The sequence below is a fragment of the Symphalangus syndactylus genome, chromosome 13 (assembly GCF_028878055.3).
Source record: "Symphalangus syndactylus isolate Jambi chromosome 13, NHGRI_mSymSyn1-v2.1_pri, whole genome shotgun sequence".
NCBI lineage: Eukaryota > Metazoa > Chordata > Mammalia > Primates > Hylobatidae > Symphalangus > Symphalangus syndactylus.
This window is the reverse complement of record NC_072435.2, coordinates 64,011,173-64,033,678: the sequence shown is the minus strand read 5'-3', so window position 1 is coordinate 64,033,678 and position 22,506 is coordinate 64,011,173. Positions and strand designations below refer to the sequence as shown.

The window sequence follows — 22,506 nt, the reverse complement described above, 5'->3', positions numbered from 1 at the left end:
GATTATAATAGAAAATGAATTTCAATTCCCTGGAATAAAAAAAAGAAAAAAAACACATGACAAGGTGGTGGGACAAGGAATTGTTTTTCTTTTTGCTTATTTTTTTTTCTGACAGTTCTATTGTTAATAAATAGAAAAAAATTATAAAACAAATGAAACAAAAACTGAAGTTAACAGAGGAATTGTGAAGTTGTTTTATAATTACCCCAATATTATAAGAATGCTGATAATTACTGGCATTTTTAAGAAGTAGACTTTAGAAAACTCAAAAATGCCAAGTTTAGCCACTCAACTCATAGAGTAACTATAAAATACTGATGTTGGAAAAGCATTTCTTGGATTAATAAACTAATGGTGAGGGTACCTTTTTAAAGAAATAAACAGGTAAGCATAAAAGAATCAATTAAAGTTTAATTCTATTCTTTAAGCCTTAATTACTTCTCAGAAAACACTTCTCAAAAAGGACTAAGATGCTTTACTGAAAATTACATTAAACATATTTTAAATGCTTTATAGAAAAAGAAATACTCTTAATGTAAATACTGACATTTTAAACACCTATCTTGTATCAATGCAATATTTACAATTAGCAAGCAAAAAATTTATCTAGAATGAAAAGATAAATACAGTAGCAAAGGACTTAAGTTAGTACTTTAACTGGTGTGCCACAAGTAAATGATTATATTCTGAGAAGCTTGCTCATTTTTAACTACTTGTACATCAGTAGAAAATAAGGATTAAGTCAAAAAGAAGACAGGAAGTAATACTAGAATACCTGGTATTATAAATTATTAAGAGTTCTGACTATTAGAAAGTATTACTGCCATGTACTACCATTTAAAGTGAAGAGATTTTGGAAGAAAAACAAAAACTATAATCAACAGAAAAATAAACTCTGAAAGAAATTTTAGAATGAACAACCTTCAAGAAGTTAAAGGCGGCTGCAGTGGACTGTGGGCAGCCAGAGTCGGTGAAGGATCCCAAGATGGCTGGGCGAAAACTTGCTCTAAAAACCACTGACTGAGTAGCTTTTGCAGAGATCACAACCCAGAACCAAAAGGCCATCGCTAGTTCCCTGAAATCCTGGAATGAGACCCTCACCTCCAGGTTGGCTGCTTTACCTGAGAATCCACCAGCTATCGACTGGGCTTACTACAAGGCCAGTGTGGCCAAGGCTGGCTTGGTGGATGACTCTGAGAAGTTTAATGCCCTGAAGGTTCCCGTGCCAGAGGATAAATATACTGCCCAGGTGGACGCCGAAGAAAAAGAAGATATGAAATCTTGTGCTAAGTGGGTCTCTCTCTCAAAGGCCAGGATTGTAGAATATGAGAAACAGATGGAGAAGATGAAGAACTTAATTCCATTTGATCAGATGACCATTGAGGACTTGAACGAAGCTTTCCCAGAAACCAAATTAGACAAGAAAAAGTATCCCTATTGGCCTCATCAACCAATCAAGAATTTATAAAACTGAGTCCGGGAGGAAGCTCTGGCCCTTGTATTACACATTCTAGACATTAAAAATAGTAATTATACGGTAGACCAATAGCACCATAATTTTAGGCACAGTAAATTATTTAGCCAATATCTCTCATTGCTAACTCAGTTTCATTTAACTTCTTGTGTTGCCTTTAACTTCTTTTTTTTAATATCATTCTCGTTTGAATTTCCAGTATAAGTGATGAGATTTTGTTCATTTACATGTGCTCTCTTTATGGTATTCCTTGTAAACAATAGCATTTATTTGTAAAAACTGGATGCAGTTTGAAACTATCTGTACAGTTAAGAATTGCTAGTTAACAATAATATGCCTATGTATGAATTAATCTACAAATGTAGTACATTTGTATTCATCTTTAGTCTATGAATTAACCAATTATACCAACTAATGAGGGACTCCCAGATCTTCATTTTACTCAACCCGTTAAAAAGACTGTAGCATATATGCGAAATGAACTTAATGTTATCAACAGAGCAACTATACGATACTTCATTAGCAAAAAGGTGCAATTTCTACATCACGTAGGCACATACACAATTATAAACTTTATATGCATGATTCACATTGCCCCTCCAACACAATCTAAGATTACAGATGAAGAAAATCAATTAAATTTCTAAAGAAAGCTATCAAAATACTAAAAATTCCACTACTGTTCAAACTTAAAAGTATTTTCTACACTTTTAATTTTTTTTTTTTTTACCTTTGATTCAGAGGAACTGATTTTTTCAAATGCATAAATATTTCTGCTATTTATCTTTGAATATTTTTTTGGGTAGTTTTTAGTATTAGGTCATTTACATTTTACGATTCCTAATTTGAGTTCCTTATATAATCACCTAAAATTTGCGTGACTACAACTAACCTGATTGATGAAAGTAACTGACAGCTTTTACACTTGGCTATTTACTTCTTGCAAAATACCTACTACCTTACTCATTTGTTTAAAAGTAGTTTATTATTTCTTCTACAACTTTTTCCATTTACTCTACAGACTGGAGTTTTATTTGCATCGGTTCTTTTTTATCAATTTTAAAAGCTGTTTAATTCTAGTTTCAGAGCAAACCACAGCAAAGACATGGAAAGACAAGAAAACAAAACCTCCTTTGGCATCGTCGAGAGTCCGGTTTCATTGGCTGCTTCGTAACTGAAATGAAAGTGGAAGAAGGGGGTGGTGGCTCATGCCTATAATGCCAGCACTCTGGGAGACAGAGACAAGCAGACTGCTTTAACTCAGGAGGAGTTCAAGACCAGCCTGGGCAACATGGTGAAACCCTGTCTCTACAAAAAATATGAAAATTAGCCAAGTGTAGTGGCACACACCTGTACTCCCAGCTACTTGAGAGGCTGAGGTGGGAGCATCACTTGAGCCCAGGAGGTCCAGGCTGCAGTGAGCCATGTTTGTGCCACTGCACTCCAGCCTGGGTGACAAGTGAGACCCTGTCTCAAAAAAAAAAAAAAAAAAAAGAGAAAAACAAACATAATCATATTCTACATTAAGTTCAGTAAATCTATCTAAGATATTTCATTAACCAGAAATTATTAACTAATATTTTCACAAAACAATAATGAATGCTATAATAATTCTGAGTTAACAGAAAATCCTGAAGACATGAATCAAAAGAAAATAAAAACTGGTCTTATGGGGTAGTTTTTGTCTAAATGTGTTCACTATATTACACATCAAAATGCAAATAACTAATTTAATTATCTAACATCCTGGATTGCCTATAACATTATTCCTAAGATTCAACTGTAGATATTACTGATCCAAATTATGAACAAGAGTTATTCTAAAAAATCACTGAGGAAACTAAAAAGCATAGCAAAATGATAACTTTATGTATTAAAAAAGAAAATTCTTGTTTAACTACTTGGTGCTGAGATTTATTGAGGACATACTCCATCATCCCAAGAACTGTGCTGGTCAGAAAAGAAAAGCTAAGAAATGACACCTTCCATTAACACTACTATAATACAGCATTCAATATTTGACATCAATAAATATATACTGAGTTCCTAATATATCTTAGGCACTATTCTAGGCAGTGGGAATATAAAGCAGTGAACGAAAGACCCTGTCCTCAGAATTTATAATCTGGAGTGAAGGGTATAGAGGGGGAAACAAAGTCAATATAAAGTGTCAGATGTGATAAGCAGTATGGAGAAAAAAAAAAGATAAGAATGGATGGTTTTATATGGGGTGGTTATGAAGGACTTCTATTAAGGTGAAATTACTAGGCCGGGCGCGGTGGCTCACGCCTGTAATCCCAGCACTTTGGGAGGCCGAGGCGGGCGGATCACGAGGTCAGGAGATCGAGACCATCCTGGCTAACAAGGTGAAACCCCATCTCTACTAAAAATACAAAAATTAGCCGGGCGAGGTGGCAGGCGCCTGTAGTCCCAGCTACGCGGGAGGCTGACGCAGGAGAATGGCGTGAACCCCGGGGGGCGGAGCCTGCAGTGAGCCGAGATCGCGCCACTGCACTCCAGCCTGGGTGAAAGAGCGAGACTCCGTCTAAAAAAAAAAAAAAAAAAAAAAAAAAGGTGAAATTACTATATAGCTCAGTACACAAAGAGTCCTGTCAATGGATTGATATTAAATTTTGTTTTTAACAAAAGACTACCATTAGGCTTTGTCCTGTTGAGCATTTAAAAAATCATCTTTGGGCTGGGTGCAGTGGCTCATGCCTGTAATCCCAGCACTCTGGGAGGCTGAGGTGGGCGGATCACGAGGTCAGGAGATGGAGACCATCCTGACCAACATGGTGAAACCCTGTCTCTACTAAAAATACAAAAATTAGCCGGGTGTGGTGGCGGGCGCCTGTAATCCCAGCTACTCCGGGGGCTGAGGCAGGAGAATCGCTTGAACCTTGGAGGCAGAGGCTGCAGTGAGCCGAGATTGTGCCACTGCACTCCAGCCTGGCAACAGAGCAGGACTCAGTCTCACCAAAAAAAAAAAAAAAAAAAAAAAACTTTGGTGGCGTGACATGCTAATTAGTTTGTGGCTGAAGTTAAATTTGGATTTGGGAGTCAGAGATTTATCCAGCCCCTTCCTCTGCAAAAAGGGGCATAAATGGGATTTCTGGAGAAGTCTAAATGTAGTTGGTCTTATGAGGTGCTGTTTTTCAGTATGTACAAAATGCCCTTTGGTGAGTTCCTGTGCCAGCTCTTTACAGGAGGACATTTATCTCTTTTCCTCAACTGTGTAGCAAAAACAACACAGATCAGGACAGCATATCTCAAGATGCAGTTCTTAGGAGGTTAGCGTCAAGGAAATGTCTCTGAAGCATTCTTGCACTAACTCAGCCCAGAGTGATCACTCTCCTTCATGACAAGTTATACCAAATACTTTAGGACTTGATTATGTATTACCTTGTACTATTTTCTAAGGAGACAACAAGCTGTTGAATTTGAATTTAAGAAGCTCTATTTAAAAAGTTGTGTATCTTGAGATAAATGACTTAATTCTTGGTTTCCAGATTCCTTGTTTACAAAAAGATGGAATGCGGGAAGGGGAAATACTGAACACTCAGATGCCTTATATCAGCCAAGTAACCATGTAAACGCCTGAAGCAGTTAAGGTCTTATTAGGTAATAACGTGGACTGTGGTCAAGTAGGGAGTGAATGCTTTACAGGTAAAGTCATTTGAATTCTAAAAATTATGAATATTGTATAAACCAACAAAATCAATTTGAGAGATAAGAGATCTGAACCCTGGTCCAGCAGTTTTTGACTTCTAGACTAGATCCCTAAAGTCCCTTTCAATTATAAAATGTTTTGTTACAATAATGTTACACGTACCAGACTTTGAAGAATTAAACATAAATGGAATTTTAAAAGCATCTTAGGTTGGGCGTGGTGACTCATGTCTGTAATCCCAGCACTTTGCGGGGCTGAGGCGGGCAGATCACTTGAAGTCAGGAGTTCGACACTAGCTGGCCAACATGGTGAAACCTCGTCTATACTAAAAAATACAAAAATTAGTCGGGCATGGTGGTGCACACCTGTAATCCCAGGTGCTCAAGAGGCTGAGGCAGGAGAATCATTTGAACCTGGAAGGCCGAGGCTGCAGTAAGCCAAGATCACGCCACTGCACTCCAGCCTAGGCAGACAGAGTGAGACTCTGTCTCAAAAAAAAGAAGTTATATTCCTTATACTATAAAAAATATAAATTGCACTGGTAATAAAATTTAATGATAATCTAAATATTATTTCTCTAAATTCATAATGGTGGTTTGATGTTATAGATATCTTAGAGTCATTATCTTTCAAAAACAATACACATTTTAAAAAGGAGTGAAAATAAACATAAGACAACATCCTTACTCCTAAGGTATGCACAACTGAGAAAATCCATTAAGACTAGTGGGCACTCAACCAGGACAAGATGCAACCACATTTTCTTTTACTTTCTTGCATGCTAGTCCAAGATGCTTTATGCAATAAAAGCCATATAACTAAAAATTAGGGCACGGACATGACATCCTCTCTCAGGAAACACACTTCTCTTCAAATAATACCACAAATAAAGAGACTAACTGTATAAGGGATTATACAAATTGGTCACAGAGATTAAGACTGGGAAGTAAAATATAAAAAGTTAAAAACAAGTGACTACCAAGGAAAAAATCTATATACCAAACATACAAAAAATGTGGACTAGTGAGCCAAGTGTCACCACACTGCACTATGAAACATTAAAGCCAACAACAGATTACCTTTAAAGACTGCTTTAATCCTATCCAGGATAAAACACAGCAGACCAATGGAATTTTAAAAACTTTAAATTTGTAATCCAGTTAGCACAATTTGCATCCAAGGTTACCTTAAAAACTTTGAATCCAAAATTATCTTGAAAAGCAAACAAATCAACTCATTTAAAAAAAAGGACCCATATTTAAGTAACTTAGAGCAATTCTACATTTTAAGAAGATGAAACCAAATAACTGACATTTTAAGAGACTTCCTTAACTGAGTGAGGCTAGTTCATAATTGGTAAATAAAGAAATCCTGGGGCTGGTTTGAGGCCCAAACTCAGTTTTTCCTTATACACTTAAAAGTAAATACTATATCATCTTTGGAGCTCAGGGTGGTAAAACATGAAATCTGGAAATAAGGAGACCAAAACTAGCTACGTAATTTACCAGAGGGTGGTCACTTATTTCTAGGCTGGCGTCTTTTTTTTTTTTTTGAGACGGAGTTTTACTCATCGCCCAGGCTGGAGTGCAGTGGTGTGATCTCAGCTCACTGCAACCTCAGCCTCCCTGGTTCAACTGATTCTCCTCTCAGCCTCCCGAGCAGCTGGGATTACAGGTGTGTGCCACCACACCTGGCTAATTTTATATTTTTAGAAGAGGTAGGTTTTCACCATGATGGCCAGGCTGATCTTGAATTTCTGACCTCAGGGGATCCATACGCCTTGGCCTCCCAAAGTGCTGGGATTACAGGCCTGAGCCACTGCACTCGGCCTCTAGGCTGGTGTCTTAATCTGTGAAATACAGACAATACTGATTGTACAGAGTTGATGGACAGATTAAGTAAGAATGTACACTGTTTATAAAAGCATTACATGTTAGTTATTACCATCATCAAGCAACTGCAGGGTAGTCCCTATTTTGGTGTCCACTATCTGGTCTATAAATGTTTTCTGAATAAAGACTAATTATTCATTTCCAGCAAATGACAGAAGTACAGACTTTTAAAAGAAGAGTAATAAGTTATCTTTTTAGAGGTAAATTGCCATTTAAGTTCACATCAATTATTGACAGATACCATGAATCCCAACAGAAGATGAAATACACAAATCTTGGCATTTAAAAAAGTAGGGACACGCCAGGTATGGTGGCTCACGCCTGGAATCTCAGCATATTGGGAGGCTGAGGTGGGTGGATCACCTGAGGTCAGGAGTTCGAGATGAGCCTGGCCAACATGGTGAAACCCCATCTCTACTAAAAATACAAAAATTAGCTGGGCGTGATGGTGCACACCTGTAATCCCAGCTATTCCGGAGGCTGAGGCAGGAGAATTGCTTGAATGGAGACTCCACCTCAAAAAAAAAAAAAAAAAAAAGTAGGGATCGGCGTGGTGGCTCACACTTGTACAATCCCAGCATTTTGGGAGGCTGAGGTGGGAAGACTGCACAAGACTAGTCTGGACAACACAGCAAAACCACACTTCTACAAAAAATTTATAAAGTAGCTGGGTGTGGTGGTACATGCCTAGAGTCTCAGCTGCTCAAAAGAAAGGGAGGATCACTTAAGCCCACTAACTGGAGGTTACAGTGAGCTATGATTGCATTACTGCACTCTAGCATGGGTGACGCAGGACCTTGTTTCTAAAACAAACAACAAAAAAACAGTTCTTATACTTGCCTTCTAGGAATTACAGTCCAGTAGAAATGCCCTGCAGCAGGAACTCTAGTGTTAAAACCAACTTCTGGGTTCCAGACAACTGCTCTTAACTTTATAACCTGATTTATTTCTTAAATCTCATTGACAAATGAAAAAGTAGCTTAGAAGAATCAAATCCTTGAAAAGCAATAAGCAACATTTAAAAAGCATAATTTCTTTCCCTTAAAATATGCCCAAAAATAGCTGAGTGTCGTGGCTCATGCCTGTAATCCTAGGACTTTCGGAGGCCAAGGCGGGTGGATCACTTGAGGTCAGGAGTTTGAGACCAGCCTGGCCAACATGGTGAAGCCCCGTCTCTACTAAAAATACAAAAAAAAAAAAAAAAAATTACCCAGGTGTGGTGGCGGACGCTTGTAGTCTCAGCTACTCAGGAAGCTGAGGCAGGAGAATCGCTTGAACCCGGGAGGCGGAATTTGCAGTAAGTAGAGATTCTGCCACTGCACTCAAGCCTGGGCTACAGAGCAAGACTTAGTCAAAAAAAAAAAAAAAAAAAAAAAAAAAAATCTCTGCATGGGTATAACCAAAATGGAAATTTTGCAAAAGCAGTTCTCCAATCTCAAGTTGTTTAGCTACTACACTCACCCCTCAACCCCAGTTTGAAATTCTGTGATCCTAAATTATAAAAAGAGGCTTAAGTAAGCCAGGCACACTGGCTCACGCCTGTAATCTCGGCACTTTGGGAGGCCGAGGTGGGTGGATTGCTTGAGGTCAGGAGTTCCAGACCAGCCTGGCCAATATGGTGAAACCCCATCTCTACCAAAATACAAAAATTAGCTGGGTGAGGTGGTGGGCGCCTGTAATCCCAGCTATTAGGGAAGCTAAGGCAGGAGAATTGCTTGTACCCAGGAGGTGGAGGTTGCAGTGAGCCGAGATTGCACCACTGCACTCCAGCCTGGGTGACAGAGTGAGACTCTGTGTCCAAAAAAAAAAAAAAAGAGGCTTTAAATACTGGTTCCTGAAGTCAGGTAACATTACTTCTCCCACTGCACTTTCTGAAAGAGAAGATACTTGACTTCTCCTTTCCACCTCCAACTCCAAAAGTAATACTTTAATAGCTAAAGAGGATAACTGTGTCCTTTTCTCATTCCCAAATAAATTCAACTAATTCAGCTGTCAGAAGGACCCGTTATGAATCTGTTTAACACAATGACAGACTTTAAAAATCTTTTTGAAGGAAAAAATAAGGGGCCCAAACACTACCTCTCCTACCCTCTTTTAAAAATAAAACTCCTAACAAGGAACTATAAAATAGAAAGCTGCTAAAATGAAGACTGCTTATCATATTTACTTTGTCTGCCTCTCTCATAATGAAGACACATGGAAAATGTTTCCAATCTTACTCATTCTGCCAAGAAAGATCTCCTGTGAACAAGATTTCTAAATCTAGAAAGTGCAAAATTTGTAGATTATCAGACTGTGTATAGCATTTTCTCTATTCTGATCATATTTATAATACCTCAAGAAAGAAAAAATTCCCTTGCCCTTTTCATGGATTAATACTGCTAGTAAATAAGTTTTTTCAACTAATCACACTAACTTTCTCACTGAAATATTCAACAACATATCATCTGACATGCAACGTAAGGTTAGCTTTTCCAGTTTCATTTCTAGTTACCTTTTCAGTTCAGTATTTGAGCATGTATGGTAGAATATAGAACAGAGTGTAACAATTTATCAATAATCTGACAAATGCAGAAGAACCAGTTTAATAGATTTCTCAGCTGAGTCAAGAGATAAGCAAAATAGTTAAGTGATTTTTTAAAAAAAGGAGAGACCAACAATTTCAAAAACAGGTAAAAAAAAAAAAAATAATAATAATAATACAGGCTCAAGATCACCTTACTAGTTTCTATCAGATCTTTCCAAATAGGCTGTATTTGTGTAGAACTCCTCCCTGCTCCCAATTCTCTAGATGTGACCAAAAAAATGTCATTTTTTCCCTGTATCTGAATTAGCAGTAAAATCCATAGGGATACATACTGACTTGGCATAGGCTTTAGATCCCATTGTCTGGGTTGGAATCAGTTCTACTTAGTTGAATGGCTTTGGTCATGTTATTTTAAACTCTGTGTCTCATTTCCTCACTTGAAAATGGAAATAAAATTATCTACTTCTTACGGTTCTTAAAGATTCAAATGAAATAACTTACCCTATGCAAAATGTGTAGCACAATGAGTAACACACAGGAAGCAGTCAGTAAATGTTAATTTGCTATTTTTTAAAATTAAATCTATCTAGGTGTTTATAGTGCTTAAGACACCTAAAGGACTTCAATAGCATACTATTTTAATAGGTAACTGTATACCCGGGAGTTGTCATGGATTCTTCTCTCTTCACTCCATTATCAAGTCTGATTCATTCTACCTTGGTATCTCTGGAATCAATTCCACTCTCTCTACTCCACTACCTTATATTGGGCCTTATTATTTCTTACACAGGAAGAGGAGGATACAAGAGGCAATGAGAAAACATTAATTTGCTTTACACCTCAATTTCAATGACCAGATTAGAGATGTTAAGTTTTTTTTTTTTTTTTTTTTTTTGACAGAGTCTTACTCTATTGCCCAGGCTGGAGTGCAGTGGCACAATCTTAGCTCACTGCAACCTCCACCTCCCAAGTTCAAGTGATTTTCCTGCCTCAACCACCTGAGTAGCTGGGACTACAGGCACATGCCACTATGCCTGGCTAACTTTTGTATTTTTTAGTAGAGATGGGGTTTCACCACATTGGCCAGGCTGGTCTCGAACTCCTGACCTCATGATCCGCCTGCCTCGGCCTCCCAAAGTGCTGGGATTACAGGCATGAGCCACTGCACCCAGCCAAGATATTAGTTTTAACTATGACAAAAAGGTTATGTGGCCCAGAAATCTGAGGAAAAGCAAATGTGACAACTACATATTAAAGCCCAGAAGACACTCTGTTAGTTTTATAAATTAAAATGTTCACAGTGTTTGCACTGTGTTAGCTCACAATCAAGCAGGGTCTACAGTATAAAGTGCTTGCTGTGGATGCACAGAAGAGAACAATTGTCTACCTATAAAGAACTATCAGGCAAGGCTTCCTAAGTGGATATTTAACGCAGACCAGTGGATATATAAATCATTAGGGAATAGGGGAGTTCACTTGTAAAGTAAGGGCGCTCTGGGGAACAGGATGAGTATGACTGAAGTCATCAAGTCATGGGTGGTGGGGGGTTCGGTGGAGGTATGGGGGAATTTATTTTGTGATAATAAATCTCAACTTAGTTTTAAGGTTTTAGATGTAAGATGTCACCCAATGAACTTTGATGATGTTTTTCCCAGCTTATGAGAAATAGAAATATCAACAGAAAAAAGTACTGCACAAAACTGAAAACCTTTCTGACTTAGTAAGCTTCTCACAATAAAACACGCAGTGAGTAGCTTGTATTGTACAATAAACCATAACATATGAAAATCACTTGCCAGCTGGGTATGATAGCTCACATCTATAGTCCGAGTTACTTGAATCTTGCTTGAGTGGGAGGATTGCTTGGGGCCAGGAGTTCCAGACCAGCCTAGACAACATAGTGAGACATCATCTCTAAAAACATCATTAGCCCACATAGTGCCTATAATCTCTGGACTTGCTCCCATTTCCTCTTTATCTGAAGCCTTTTGTAAAAAGGAGAGTTAAGTATCTTACATCTTATTTTTAATTTCTCTAGCAATAGACACCACTGTTGTGGTCAAATCACCGCCACCATTTACTCCACATTCTTTTAGGGTCTACTCTAAAAAAAAAACTGTGTCTACTAAACATAAACCAAAACTACTGAAGAGTCCCTCTGCTTGTGAAAAGAACATCATTCTTATTCAACTTTAGTCAAAATTTTCCCACATTTTGGTCTTTTTTATCATCTGAATCTGATCTTTACCATATGAATATAATCTTCCAAATATTTGCTAAAAGGCACAAGTAATTTTTCTTTGTTAATTAAAAAAAATTTTGTTTGGCTGGGCATAGTGGCTCATGCCTGTAATCCTAACACACTGGGAGGCTGAGGCAGGAGGATCACTTGAGGCCAGGAGTTTGAGACCAGCCTGGCCAACATGGCAAGACCCTGTCTCTAATAAAAATACAAAAATTAGCACGGCATAGTCACACACATCTGCAGTCCCAGCTACTCAGGAGACTGAGGCCCAAGAATTGAACCTGGGAGGCGGAGGTTGCAGTGAGCTGGGATTGCGGCTGCACTCCAGCCTGGGTGACAGCCGAACTGTCTGAAAAAAACAAAACAAAATCCAAAACCCAAAAAACTGTTTCCTTCATGTTCATTTTATGTGTTTATTTTTTAAAAAGAAAAAAAAAAACCTGCAGTAAAGCACTGATATGCAAAAAAGATGGCTACATCATGAAGTGGAATCAGGGTGACCAACGGTCCAGGTTTAAGCACTGAAAGTCTCATGTCTGAGGAAACTCTCCATCCTGGGCAAACAAGAATGGTTGGCCATTTTAGGTAGAATACGTTCTGACAGGAATTTGCTTCTTATTTCATATTCTTAAAGATGGAAAAAACATACCTGCTCTTAAAAAGCTTACAATTTTGTAGGAAAAGATGGAGACATAAAAATATGAAAAATATCATGAGATGTACAAAATACTATGGGAGTTCAGAAGGAGAGATAAGGAGATTTATGAAGAGGGTGGCAAAAAAAAAAAGAAAGTTACAATATTTCAATAGGAAAGAACATACCAGGGGTAAGAAAAGTGAGAGCAAAGGCACAAAAGGCAGCATAACATGGGAACATTAATTAGACTATAGCGGAAAAAGCAGTCTGACTGGCTCACAGGGAACAAAGGAATAGGAAAATAAAAATAGCAGGAATCTTCAGTTAAGATTAAGGAGATCTCTGAATATCAGTGAAGAGCTTTGACTCATTTAATAAGCAACAACAGACATTTTGAAGATAAATACTGAGAAAACTAAAGATACTTTTAAATTAACGAAAGAAGTTCTAACAGTAGAAAGCTGAACAATACATCTAGGCATGGTAAGCATTTCATTAAAATATGAGTAATATGTGATAATTTTTAAAATGCGTAAGTTAATTTGCAACAAAAACCTATATTAAAATGGTGAAAAACAACAAATGAGGTCAGAAATAGCATACCAAATGGAAGAAACTGCAAGAAACTGACATAAGGATAGTTAGAAACTTGGAATTTCAGCTTTATTCAATATTATATGGATATTAAGTATCTGCTATGTGCAGCCAGTGTAGATATCATATGCAAACATTTTTGGTTCCCTATTTTTTATAACAGGATATTAATTTTGATACCACGGCATCTAATATCTAAGGCATGCTGAAGTTACATTTAGTTATACCACTATCACAAAACATAGCACTTAGGGTATTTGCCTACAACCTCACATGTATTAACAAATAAAGCAGATGTATAGGGCAGGCCCCATTTTTCCCTCAAAAAAAGTACTTCGAATCTGCCAAAGTGCATGAAAAAAACATATTCAGGCTGGATGCAGTGGCTGACACCTGTAATCCTTGGGCAACAAGGCGAAACCCCACCCCTACAAAAAATACACAAAATGCAGTTCCACCTACCCAGGAGGATGGGAGGTGAAAGGATCACCTGAGCCTGGGCAGGTTGAGGTTGCAGTGAGCTGTGACAGCGCCACTTCACTCCAGCCTGGGTAACAGAGACCCTGCCTCGAAAAAAACAAAACAGAAACAAAAACAAAAAACACTCCAAACCCAAAAAAGCAAAAAGCCCCAAAACCATACTCAGTTAAGGGTTAAATACCTCATGACCTGGGGCCTACGTGTAATGATTATTGCTATATAATCAAAACCTAACACAGTGGCTGGAATATGGAAGACACCTAATTATTTGTTGAATGAATCAAAACCAGTTTCTTGCCCTAGAGGGGAGGTTGGCCAACTAGAACTCCCAGACCAAATCTCATTTGCTCCCTGTTTTTTTTTTTTTTTGGTATATAAAATTTTGTTGAAACACAGTCACACTCATAAAGTTTTAATGGAACATAGTTCATTTGTTGTGTCTTGTCCATAGTTGGCTTCAGGCTACAATAGCAGAGGTGAATGGTTGTGGTAAGAGACTGTATGGTTAACAAGGCTTAAAACAGTTACCTGGCCCTTTACAGAAAAAGTTTGCCAACACTTGCACTATAGGCTAGAGCCTGGAAGAGACAAGGACAGACCTTGCCCATTAACTCAGAGGTGGTAAATGGGTTTTAGCTTAGTCATCAACTCAAAATATTAATAGCTACCTGTAGCTAAGTACAGTGTTGAGAATGATTTTTGAGATCAACTAGGACTCAAAGGGAAAGAATCTAGTTCTCAATTACCAATGGCTACTGTGGCTTAAGTGAAGGAGAGACATGGTTGTATTAATGATTCCAAAAACATTTGAAAATTTCTGCTGTAGAGTATTTTAAACATCTAGCACTGTTGTCTGACGGTTTTACAAAAATGAATTAATTAGCTGCAAAATATATGCCAAACAACCCCCTCAAAACAAATCAAAACACCTATAAAGAATTACTGAGAATGATCCTGCTAAATGCTGAAGTCTGTCTACCAAAACCAATGATTTCTGGCATAGCTAGCTATCATTTTTATAACATTCATTCAGTATCTCTATGTGACAGGTACATTATTCACTTAGTTAACAGACTGAGTTGTTTAAGATCATTCATGAGGATGATAAAATAGTATATATAAAGGGAACCTACAGCAAGAAGGTTAAGCCCCTAGTATATATAAAAACTTTAAGATTTATAGATAAAATTGAAAACGGCAGCTTGGGTAAAATATATTTCACATTTAAAATGAAAATCTAATCTGTTAATTTTGTGCATTTAGATTCTTCAAGTGGTTAAAATACACATGGTCTAACATCAAAGTATTCATGCCACTGGGGTTCTGAAGTTTCTCTTCAGATTATTTCAGAATAATCCTTTGTTAACCAATAAATATATTTCTAATCTGGAACACTGACGTGTCTGTATGGTGCTTTTAAAGCTCTTACCATGTCCTTTCATATATTAAATTCCAATCTTCAGAGCAACAATGAAGATAAGGTACTATCTTTAGATAAAGGATCTGGCTGGGCACAGGGGCTCACGCCTGGAATCCTAGCACTTTGGGAGGCTGGGGTAGGTAGATGGCTTGAGCTCAGGAGTTTGATACCAGACTGGGAAACATTGTGAAACCTTGTCTCTACAAAAAACACAAAAAATTACCTGGGCATGGTGGTGCACGCCTGTGGCCCCAGCTACTCAGGAGGCTGAGGTGAGAGGATCACCTGAGCCCAGGGAGATTGAGGCTGCAGTGAGTCGTGACTGCACCACTGCACACCAGCCTGGGCAAGAGAGTGAGACTTGTCTCAAAATAGCTAAATAAATAAGTAAATAAAAATAGATAAAGGATTTGTGATTCAGATTACTTACCTGAAGTTGCAGAACCACAAGACTGTAGATTTAGGATTAGAATCCAGACTACTGCTGTCCAATAGAGCTTCCTGTGATGATAATGTTCTATCTGGACTGTCTAGTATAGTAGCCACTAGCCACAGATGACTATCAAAGACTTAAAATGTGGTTAGTGTAACTGTAAAACTAAAATTTTGATTTTATTTAATTTCAATTAAAACTCTTTCTACACTTCTGGATTTTTGCTTATGAAACTACTGAACAAGGCATCCAGAGCTTCAATATTCATGAAAAGCTTGGATCTACCAAAAGTGTCATCATCAGGGCCTCTTTATTTCTGGAAAAGCAGTTTGCCCCAGTCTCATTCTTGTACTTTTCTCTCACAAGGATACCACTCATTTTCTTCACATAAATATCCCTTTGAAAAGTTTTTGCTAAATTTTCTAAAGTCATGCATTGGACAAGGTTTCCTGTTGGAAGTTATACAAATCACATTTACATATAAAAATAAGTCATTAAAAAATATCAAGCAACTTACAAAATTACTGTGGAAACTAGAGAATGAAGTTGGAAGCTAACATAGCCACAAACACCCAAAACCATATTACAAAATTGGCCAGGTGAGGAAACTGCTGTCACATCACTAACAGTAGATGCTTCAGTTTGTATCAGTTGTTTCTGCAGCAGAAAACTGATTTGTGGTATACATCAACTAAGAGGAAAAGAGAAATCCATCAGAAATTTATCATCTCTTCCATCTCAAGTTAAAGTACACGTAATTTTGTGGGGCCTAGGTCAAGTACTTGTGCCCTAGCTGCAAGGAGGCTGGAAAAGCTAGTATCTGGCATATTCATTTTCTTCTTTTTAAGAGACAAGGTCTCATTCTGTTATCCAGGCTGGAGTGCAGAGGCGCAATCATAGCTCACTACAGCCTCAACTCCTGGGCTCAAGTGATCTATCCACCTCAATATCCTGAGTAGCTGGACTACAGGCGTGTGCCGCATGCCCGATTATTTTTTTTTTTAATTTTTTTGCAGAGACAGGGTCTTGCTATGTTGCCCAGGCTGGTCTCAAACTCCTGGCCTCAAGTGATCCTCCTGCCTTGGCCTCCCAAAGTGTTGGGATTTCAGGAATGAGTCACCACTGTCTGGCCCATTTTCATTTTCTATAAAGCAAGGCTATCTACCAAAACTTATGTCCGTTTTTTCAGTATACTGGGGAGTCTCTCTAAAGATAAATTAACATACCCTGTACACATCTATCTATATGATAAAAGACGCTTTTAGTCAGGTATTATGTTTCTGTTAGATGTAGTTCGGCTGGTATGGGTCACATTCCAGCATGATGTGAAGTAAGGAGCTACGCATGGGGTATTTCGAAAAGCGGGTAAAACAAAAGTCACACTGGGAATAACGAGAGGGGAAGTTTCAAGGTCAGGTCAAATTTATATGTGAAGGCCCAGAAGCCCAGGAATGCTAATCAATTTTAAAGTAGTGGTTGGCTACCAAACCATTTACACTTCTAACACTATTAGTAAAATCTCTCATTCTAGTAGGGATTGGGTGTATGTGTGTTTTAAAAAACACCCTGCTGCAGCCTATTAAGCCGACTGAGTTCCTTTCCTCATGGGGGCCCAGTGTGCAATGGCTACAAACAGCAGCTTCCTTGGTAGTGTATGCAGCCTGTTTGTTGTATCGGTTGCTCTAAAGGACCTTGGAGACAGTCCTTTCAGATGGATGTACATGTTTCTGACCTTGCACTACCCCAGTGTAGGCTTCAAACAGGCATGCGAGGTGCCTTTGGAAAGCCCCAGGGCACTGTGGCCAGGGTTCACATTGGCCAAGTTATCATGTCCATCCGCACCAAGCTGCAGAACAAGGAGAATGTGATTGAGGTCCTGCGCAGGGCCAAGTTCAAGTTTCCGGGCCACCAGAAGATCCACATCTCAAAGAAGTGGGGCTTCACCAAGTTCAATGCCAATGAGTTTGAAGACAGGGTGGCTGAGAAGCGGCTCATCCCAGATGGGTGTGGGGTCAACTACATTCCCAACCATGGCCCTCTGGACAAGTGGCGGGGCCCTGCATTCATGAGGGCTTCCACTGTGCTGCCCCCTCTTAATACTCACCAATAAATTCTACTTCCTGTCCACCCAGAACAAACAAACAAACAACAACAATAACAAAAAACACCCTGGAAAATTCTGATACTACCTTCCCTTTTCCTTAAGACCTTTACCCAAGCCCAGAACTACTAGGGGCTGTCTACTAGGAACATTTTATTCATCTTTTTGCCTATAAAATAAATTTCCCCAATTTAGTACAGAAAAGGGTGTCTGCTATTCCTCAGATCTCCAGAAATCAGATTATTTAGTAGTTTAAATAAGCTACTCAAATGCCTTAACTTCCACAAGTCACAGATTAAAAATGAGACACTACCTCCAAAGGGATGACTGAGACTGGGGGGAAAAAGGTTGTCCAAGATGGTTCTCTATGTCCAAAATTTAAAGATACCGTCAAAAACGCCCCATAATATTTGCTGAACAGGTTGCAAAGTAACTACAACCACCACAGAAATAGCCCTATTAGTTAGAGAAAATATCTACTTTCATATATTTCAAGCAAATGCTATACTACATGCAGTTTATAAGCTGTTGGGGTACAGGTATAAGAAATCCAGGAGAGCTGGGCGCGGTGGCTCACGCCTGTAATCCCAGCACTTTGGGAGGCCGAGGCGGGCGGATCACGAGGTCAGGAGATCGAGACCATCCTGGCTAACACGGTGAAACCCCGTCTCTACTAAAAATACAAAAAAAAAATACAAAAAATTAGCCGGGCGAGGTGGCAGGCGCCTGTAGTCCCAGCTACGCGGGAGGCTGAGGCAGGAGAATGGCAGAACTCCGGGGGGCGGAGCCTGCAGTGAGCCGAGATCGCGCCACTGCACTCCAGCCTGGGTGAAAGAGCGAGACTCCGTCTCAAAAAAAAAAAAAAAAAAAAAAAAAAGAAATCCAGGAGACTGAGACCACGGTGAAACCCCATCTCTACTAAAAATAAAAAAAATAAAAAATAAAAAAAAATTGGCCAGGCGTGGTGGTGGGTGCCTGTATCCCAGCTACTCAGGAGGCTGAGGCAGGAGAATGGCGTGAACCCAGCAGGCGGAGCTTTCAGTGAGCCGAGAATGCGCCACTGCACACTCCAGCCTGGGCGACAGAGCGAGACTCCGTCTCAAAAAAAAAAAAAAAGGAAATCGAAAGTGAGGAACTTTAGTGTTAGTAGATAAATAAAGGTAAGAACTCCAGAACAAAGCATACCCATTTTCATGCATAGAAGAATGCCATAAATATTTTCTCAACATGAATGCTTAAGTGGGGTGGTGCTTTTGCAAACCATCACCCTCCACAAGGATGGGTGAAGCTTTTTTAAAACATGATTCTACAGTCTGTTTCAACACAAGGCTGAATTCAGAAATAAACAGAATTAGTGTCTTCTATGAGAGGAGAAACAAATGGCTCAGAAAAATATTTTATTTCATTTTACTGTTACCCTCATAACCAGGATCAGATGACAAACTCAATATGACCACTCCTGAATACATCTGAAACTTTTTTTTTTTTTTTTTTTTTTTTTTTTTTTTTTTTTTGAGACGGAGTCTTGCTCTATTGCCAGGCTGGAGTGCAGTGGCACGATCTCGGCTCACTGCAACGTCCGCCTCCCGGATTGAAGCAATTCTCCTGCCTCAGCCTCCCGAGTAGCTGGGACTACAGGTGCATGCCACCACACTCGGCTAATTTTTGTATTTTTAGTAGAGACGGCAGGGCGGGGGGGGAGGGTTCACCATGTTGGCCTGGATGGTCTCGATCTCTTGACCTAGTGATCCACCCGCCTTGGCCTCCCAAAGTGTTGGGATTACAGGCATGAGCCACCATGCCCAGCCTCATCTGAAACTTTAAAAAAGAATGCCTTGATTTTAGATTGTGGGTTCATAACCTGCATGATTATATTATACATTCAAAATGAAACTTAAGGACCAGAATATTCCTAATGGAAAACTCCCCAGTAAACCTGCCAGAAGTTCAGAGGAGAAAAATTAACCAAGTAACAAAACATAGTGGGAGCATAGGTACTTCCTATAATTTTCTCTAATACTAATTTTAGTATCTCAACCTAAGCATTTATACTACCTGCTTATGCGCGCACTGGCTCATGCAGCTAATTGTGTTATAAAGTTTTTTTTGACTAATTTAACAGTTCTTCCTTTTATAATCTACCCTCTTCAGTCTATTCAAAGATCCATTTAGTATTCTGTAAAATAAAGACCACTCAGAAAAATGAAAGGCACACCACACTTCACTGGAAGACATAAATAATGTTTACATTGGGCTTTCACATATGAATAAACACTTAATTACTTACTTGCATAATTACTAGGCCAGTAAGCACTTAAAAAAGTAGCTCCAAAAGATGCCTATCATGGCAATTCTAAAAGTGGTAAGACGGTATCCAAAAAACATCACATGCATTAATGTGTGCATCATTGAACATTAGTATATACACCGAACAAATGGATAAAGGCAATGAGAACCAAAGTCTGGGTGGTTAACTAGGCTGTTAGAATAACCAGAGCATCTGAAGAAAACATGGAAAGTGGGCAGTCACTTCCTGTAATCAATTCTGAGTTTCTAAGTAGCCTCTTCAGATATTTACTTCAATCCTTGTCACTACCAAATGGTTCCATCGAGGAGCTTTTGTTGTTGTTGTTGTTATTGTTGTTTGAGACGGAGTCTCACTCTGTCGCTTAGGCTGGAGTGCAGTGGCATGATCTCAGCTCACTGCAACTTCTGCCTGCCAGGTTCCAGCAATTCTCCTGCCTCAGCCTCCTGAGTAGCTGGGACTACAGGAACACACCACCATGCCCAGCTAATTTTTGTATTTTTAGTAAAGATGGGGTTTCACCATGTTGGCCAGACTGGTCTCGAACTCCTGGCCTCAAGTGATCCGCCTACCCTGGCCTCCCAAAGTGGCATGAGCTACCGTGTCTGGCCTGAGGATGTTTAAATGAGGATTACATTAGTCCTATTTACAATATTCCTATTCTAATCTTCTATTGTATTCTTACTTTACAATTAAATGTATCAAATAATTCTTAAAAACTTTATTAGGAAACAAACTGCCCAATATCTTACAAGACTTAAAAAATCACCAAGATGAAACTGTGGTTAAGTTATGAGCTCTCAATATTTAAACATTTAAAAAAATGTTAGTGTTTGTCAGGCACCAACCTTAGCTATTTCCAAACATTTAACTGGACTATGCAATTATAGAATTAGGTGATTCTCCCATACCCTAAAGACTCATCACCCTCAGCAGTGCATTCCATCCTGAGTCAGGGTCAAATAATTCCTTGGCAAAGAGGGTTTCTAAAGCTAATTGCTTCAAAGTAACATTTTCAGACCCTGGTATCTTCTCCAAACAGTAATGAATAAAGCCTTTTTAACTCATTTGAAACCAATTTCTTCTCTCGTTTTTTTTTTTTTTTTTTTTTCAGAGATGGAGTCTCACTCTGTCGTGCAGGCTGGAATGCCATGGCGTGATCTCCGCTCACTGCAACCTCCGCCTCCTGGGTTCAAGTGATTCTCCTGCCTCAGCTTCCTGAGTAGCTGGGACTAGTGGCGTGCACCACCACGCCTGGCTAAGTTTTTGTATTTTTAGTAGAGACAGGTTTCACTGTGTTAGCCAGGATGGTCTCGATCTCCTGACCGCCTGATCCACCCACCTTGGCCTCCCAAAGTGCTGGGATTACAGGCATGAGCCACTGCACCCAGCCTGAAACCGATTTCTTATAGAAATTCTGAAATCCTAAAATCTCTGAAAACTCAAAGTTCTATAACTATGTTGGTGGCAAAGCTTGACCTGATATATAATGGCAAAACTTCATCTGAGCACTGATGGGAGACTATTTTTACCTTTCCTCTCACTTAATGTGACTATCCATGTTTCACATTAATACTGTGTTTGATTACTCTTACCAAAATCTAAAACAAATCTTTCCTCAAAATTCTGAAATCCAAAAATACCTGGCACCAAAGGTTATATATAGGAAAGCGATTATGGCCCTATAATCAATTTTACAAACATCTACCAGAGCAAAACACTCTTGAATTTACTTCAATTTCTGTAGTGCTGCTCACTGTAATTCACTGTTAATCTCAAACTCCTTTAATATGCAGATTCTACCTTATTTTTACTGTCTTTTCTAACTACTAGATCCTAAGGGTTTCACTTCTTCCTTTGACTCTAATAGGCACTCATTTATATCGCTCATTTGGATATTCTGAACTGCTAACAGTTTTATATTGGTTAACTTTTCATGTCTTTGCTAAAAACCTTTTGTGCAAAATTACTCAATTTAATCCTAACATATAGTAACTAAGAACAATTAGCTTTCAATAACATGCAATCAGATCAAATAGCCCTCAAGAGACAGATGACCTAAATAAAAAATGAGGAATTATAGTTGGACATAGATATAAAACTTTAAAAATTAGTTTAAGGCTGGTTGTGGTGGCTCACGCCTGTAAATCCCAGCACTTTGGGAGGCTGAGGCAGGAGGATCCTTGAGCCCAGTAGTTCCAGACTAGCCTGGGCAAGATTACAAGACCAGGCCGCTACCAAAAAAGTAAAGAAAAAATCAGTTTAAGGAGTAGCTTATGGGAATTGATATGGACAAACCGTTACATACTTTATATATTTTTTTAACTAAAATAATTCTCTTGAGCACTAGGCAGTTACTGGGCTAACCATTTGAGACAGTGGTGGAAAAGTAACATGATCTTCCTGTCCTCCTGAAACAGTTTAGAGGGGATGAGAGGTAAACAAATGGATAAATATAATTATTGATTATGGTAAGAACTACAGAGGTAATGAAGACAGATGCTCCTTTATATAAGATGATCAGGAAAAAACTCTGTAAATGTGACATCTGAACTGAGATCCACTGTTGTGACTGAGGCAGAATTGCAGAGGGCTGGCAAAAGATTGTCACAGAAAGAAGTACAGCTGACTAGAGCTTAGTGAGTAATGGGGATAAAGTTGTGAAGTAAGCAAGAACTGGATTATGCAGTACCTTCTAGGCCTTGATAAGGAACTGGTTCTTAAGGAT

General features: G+C 38.8%; 2 protein-coding genes, 1 non-coding gene and 1 pseudogene across 17 annotated transcripts in view; 3 read left to right on the top strand and 1 right to left on the bottom strand.

The window, feature by feature from the left end:
• RAP1B (RAP1B, member of RAS oncogene family) overlaps positions 1–22,506 on the bottom strand; it is a 52,043-nt gene that overhangs the window by 17,996 nt on the left and 11,541 nt on the right. The window lies entirely within an intron of this gene.
• On the top strand, positions 955–1,535 carry LOC129461143 (ATP synthase subunit d, mitochondrial-like; annotated as a pseudogene).
• Positions 8,712–18,076, top strand: LOC129460238 (large ribosomal subunit protein uL16-like). The gene has a single exon (XM_063614240.1). It carries the CDS (start codon positions 17,027–17,029, stop codon positions 17,480–17,482), a length of 456 nt encoding a protein of 151 aa, XP_063470310.1. The 5' UTR covers positions 8,712–17,026; the 3' UTR covers positions 17,483–18,076.
• Positions 16,942–17,076, top strand: LOC129461327 (small nucleolar RNA SNORA70). Its single transcript, XR_008650480.1, has one exon. It is a non-coding gene; the product is annotated as a small nucleolar RNA SNORA70 (small nucleolar RNA).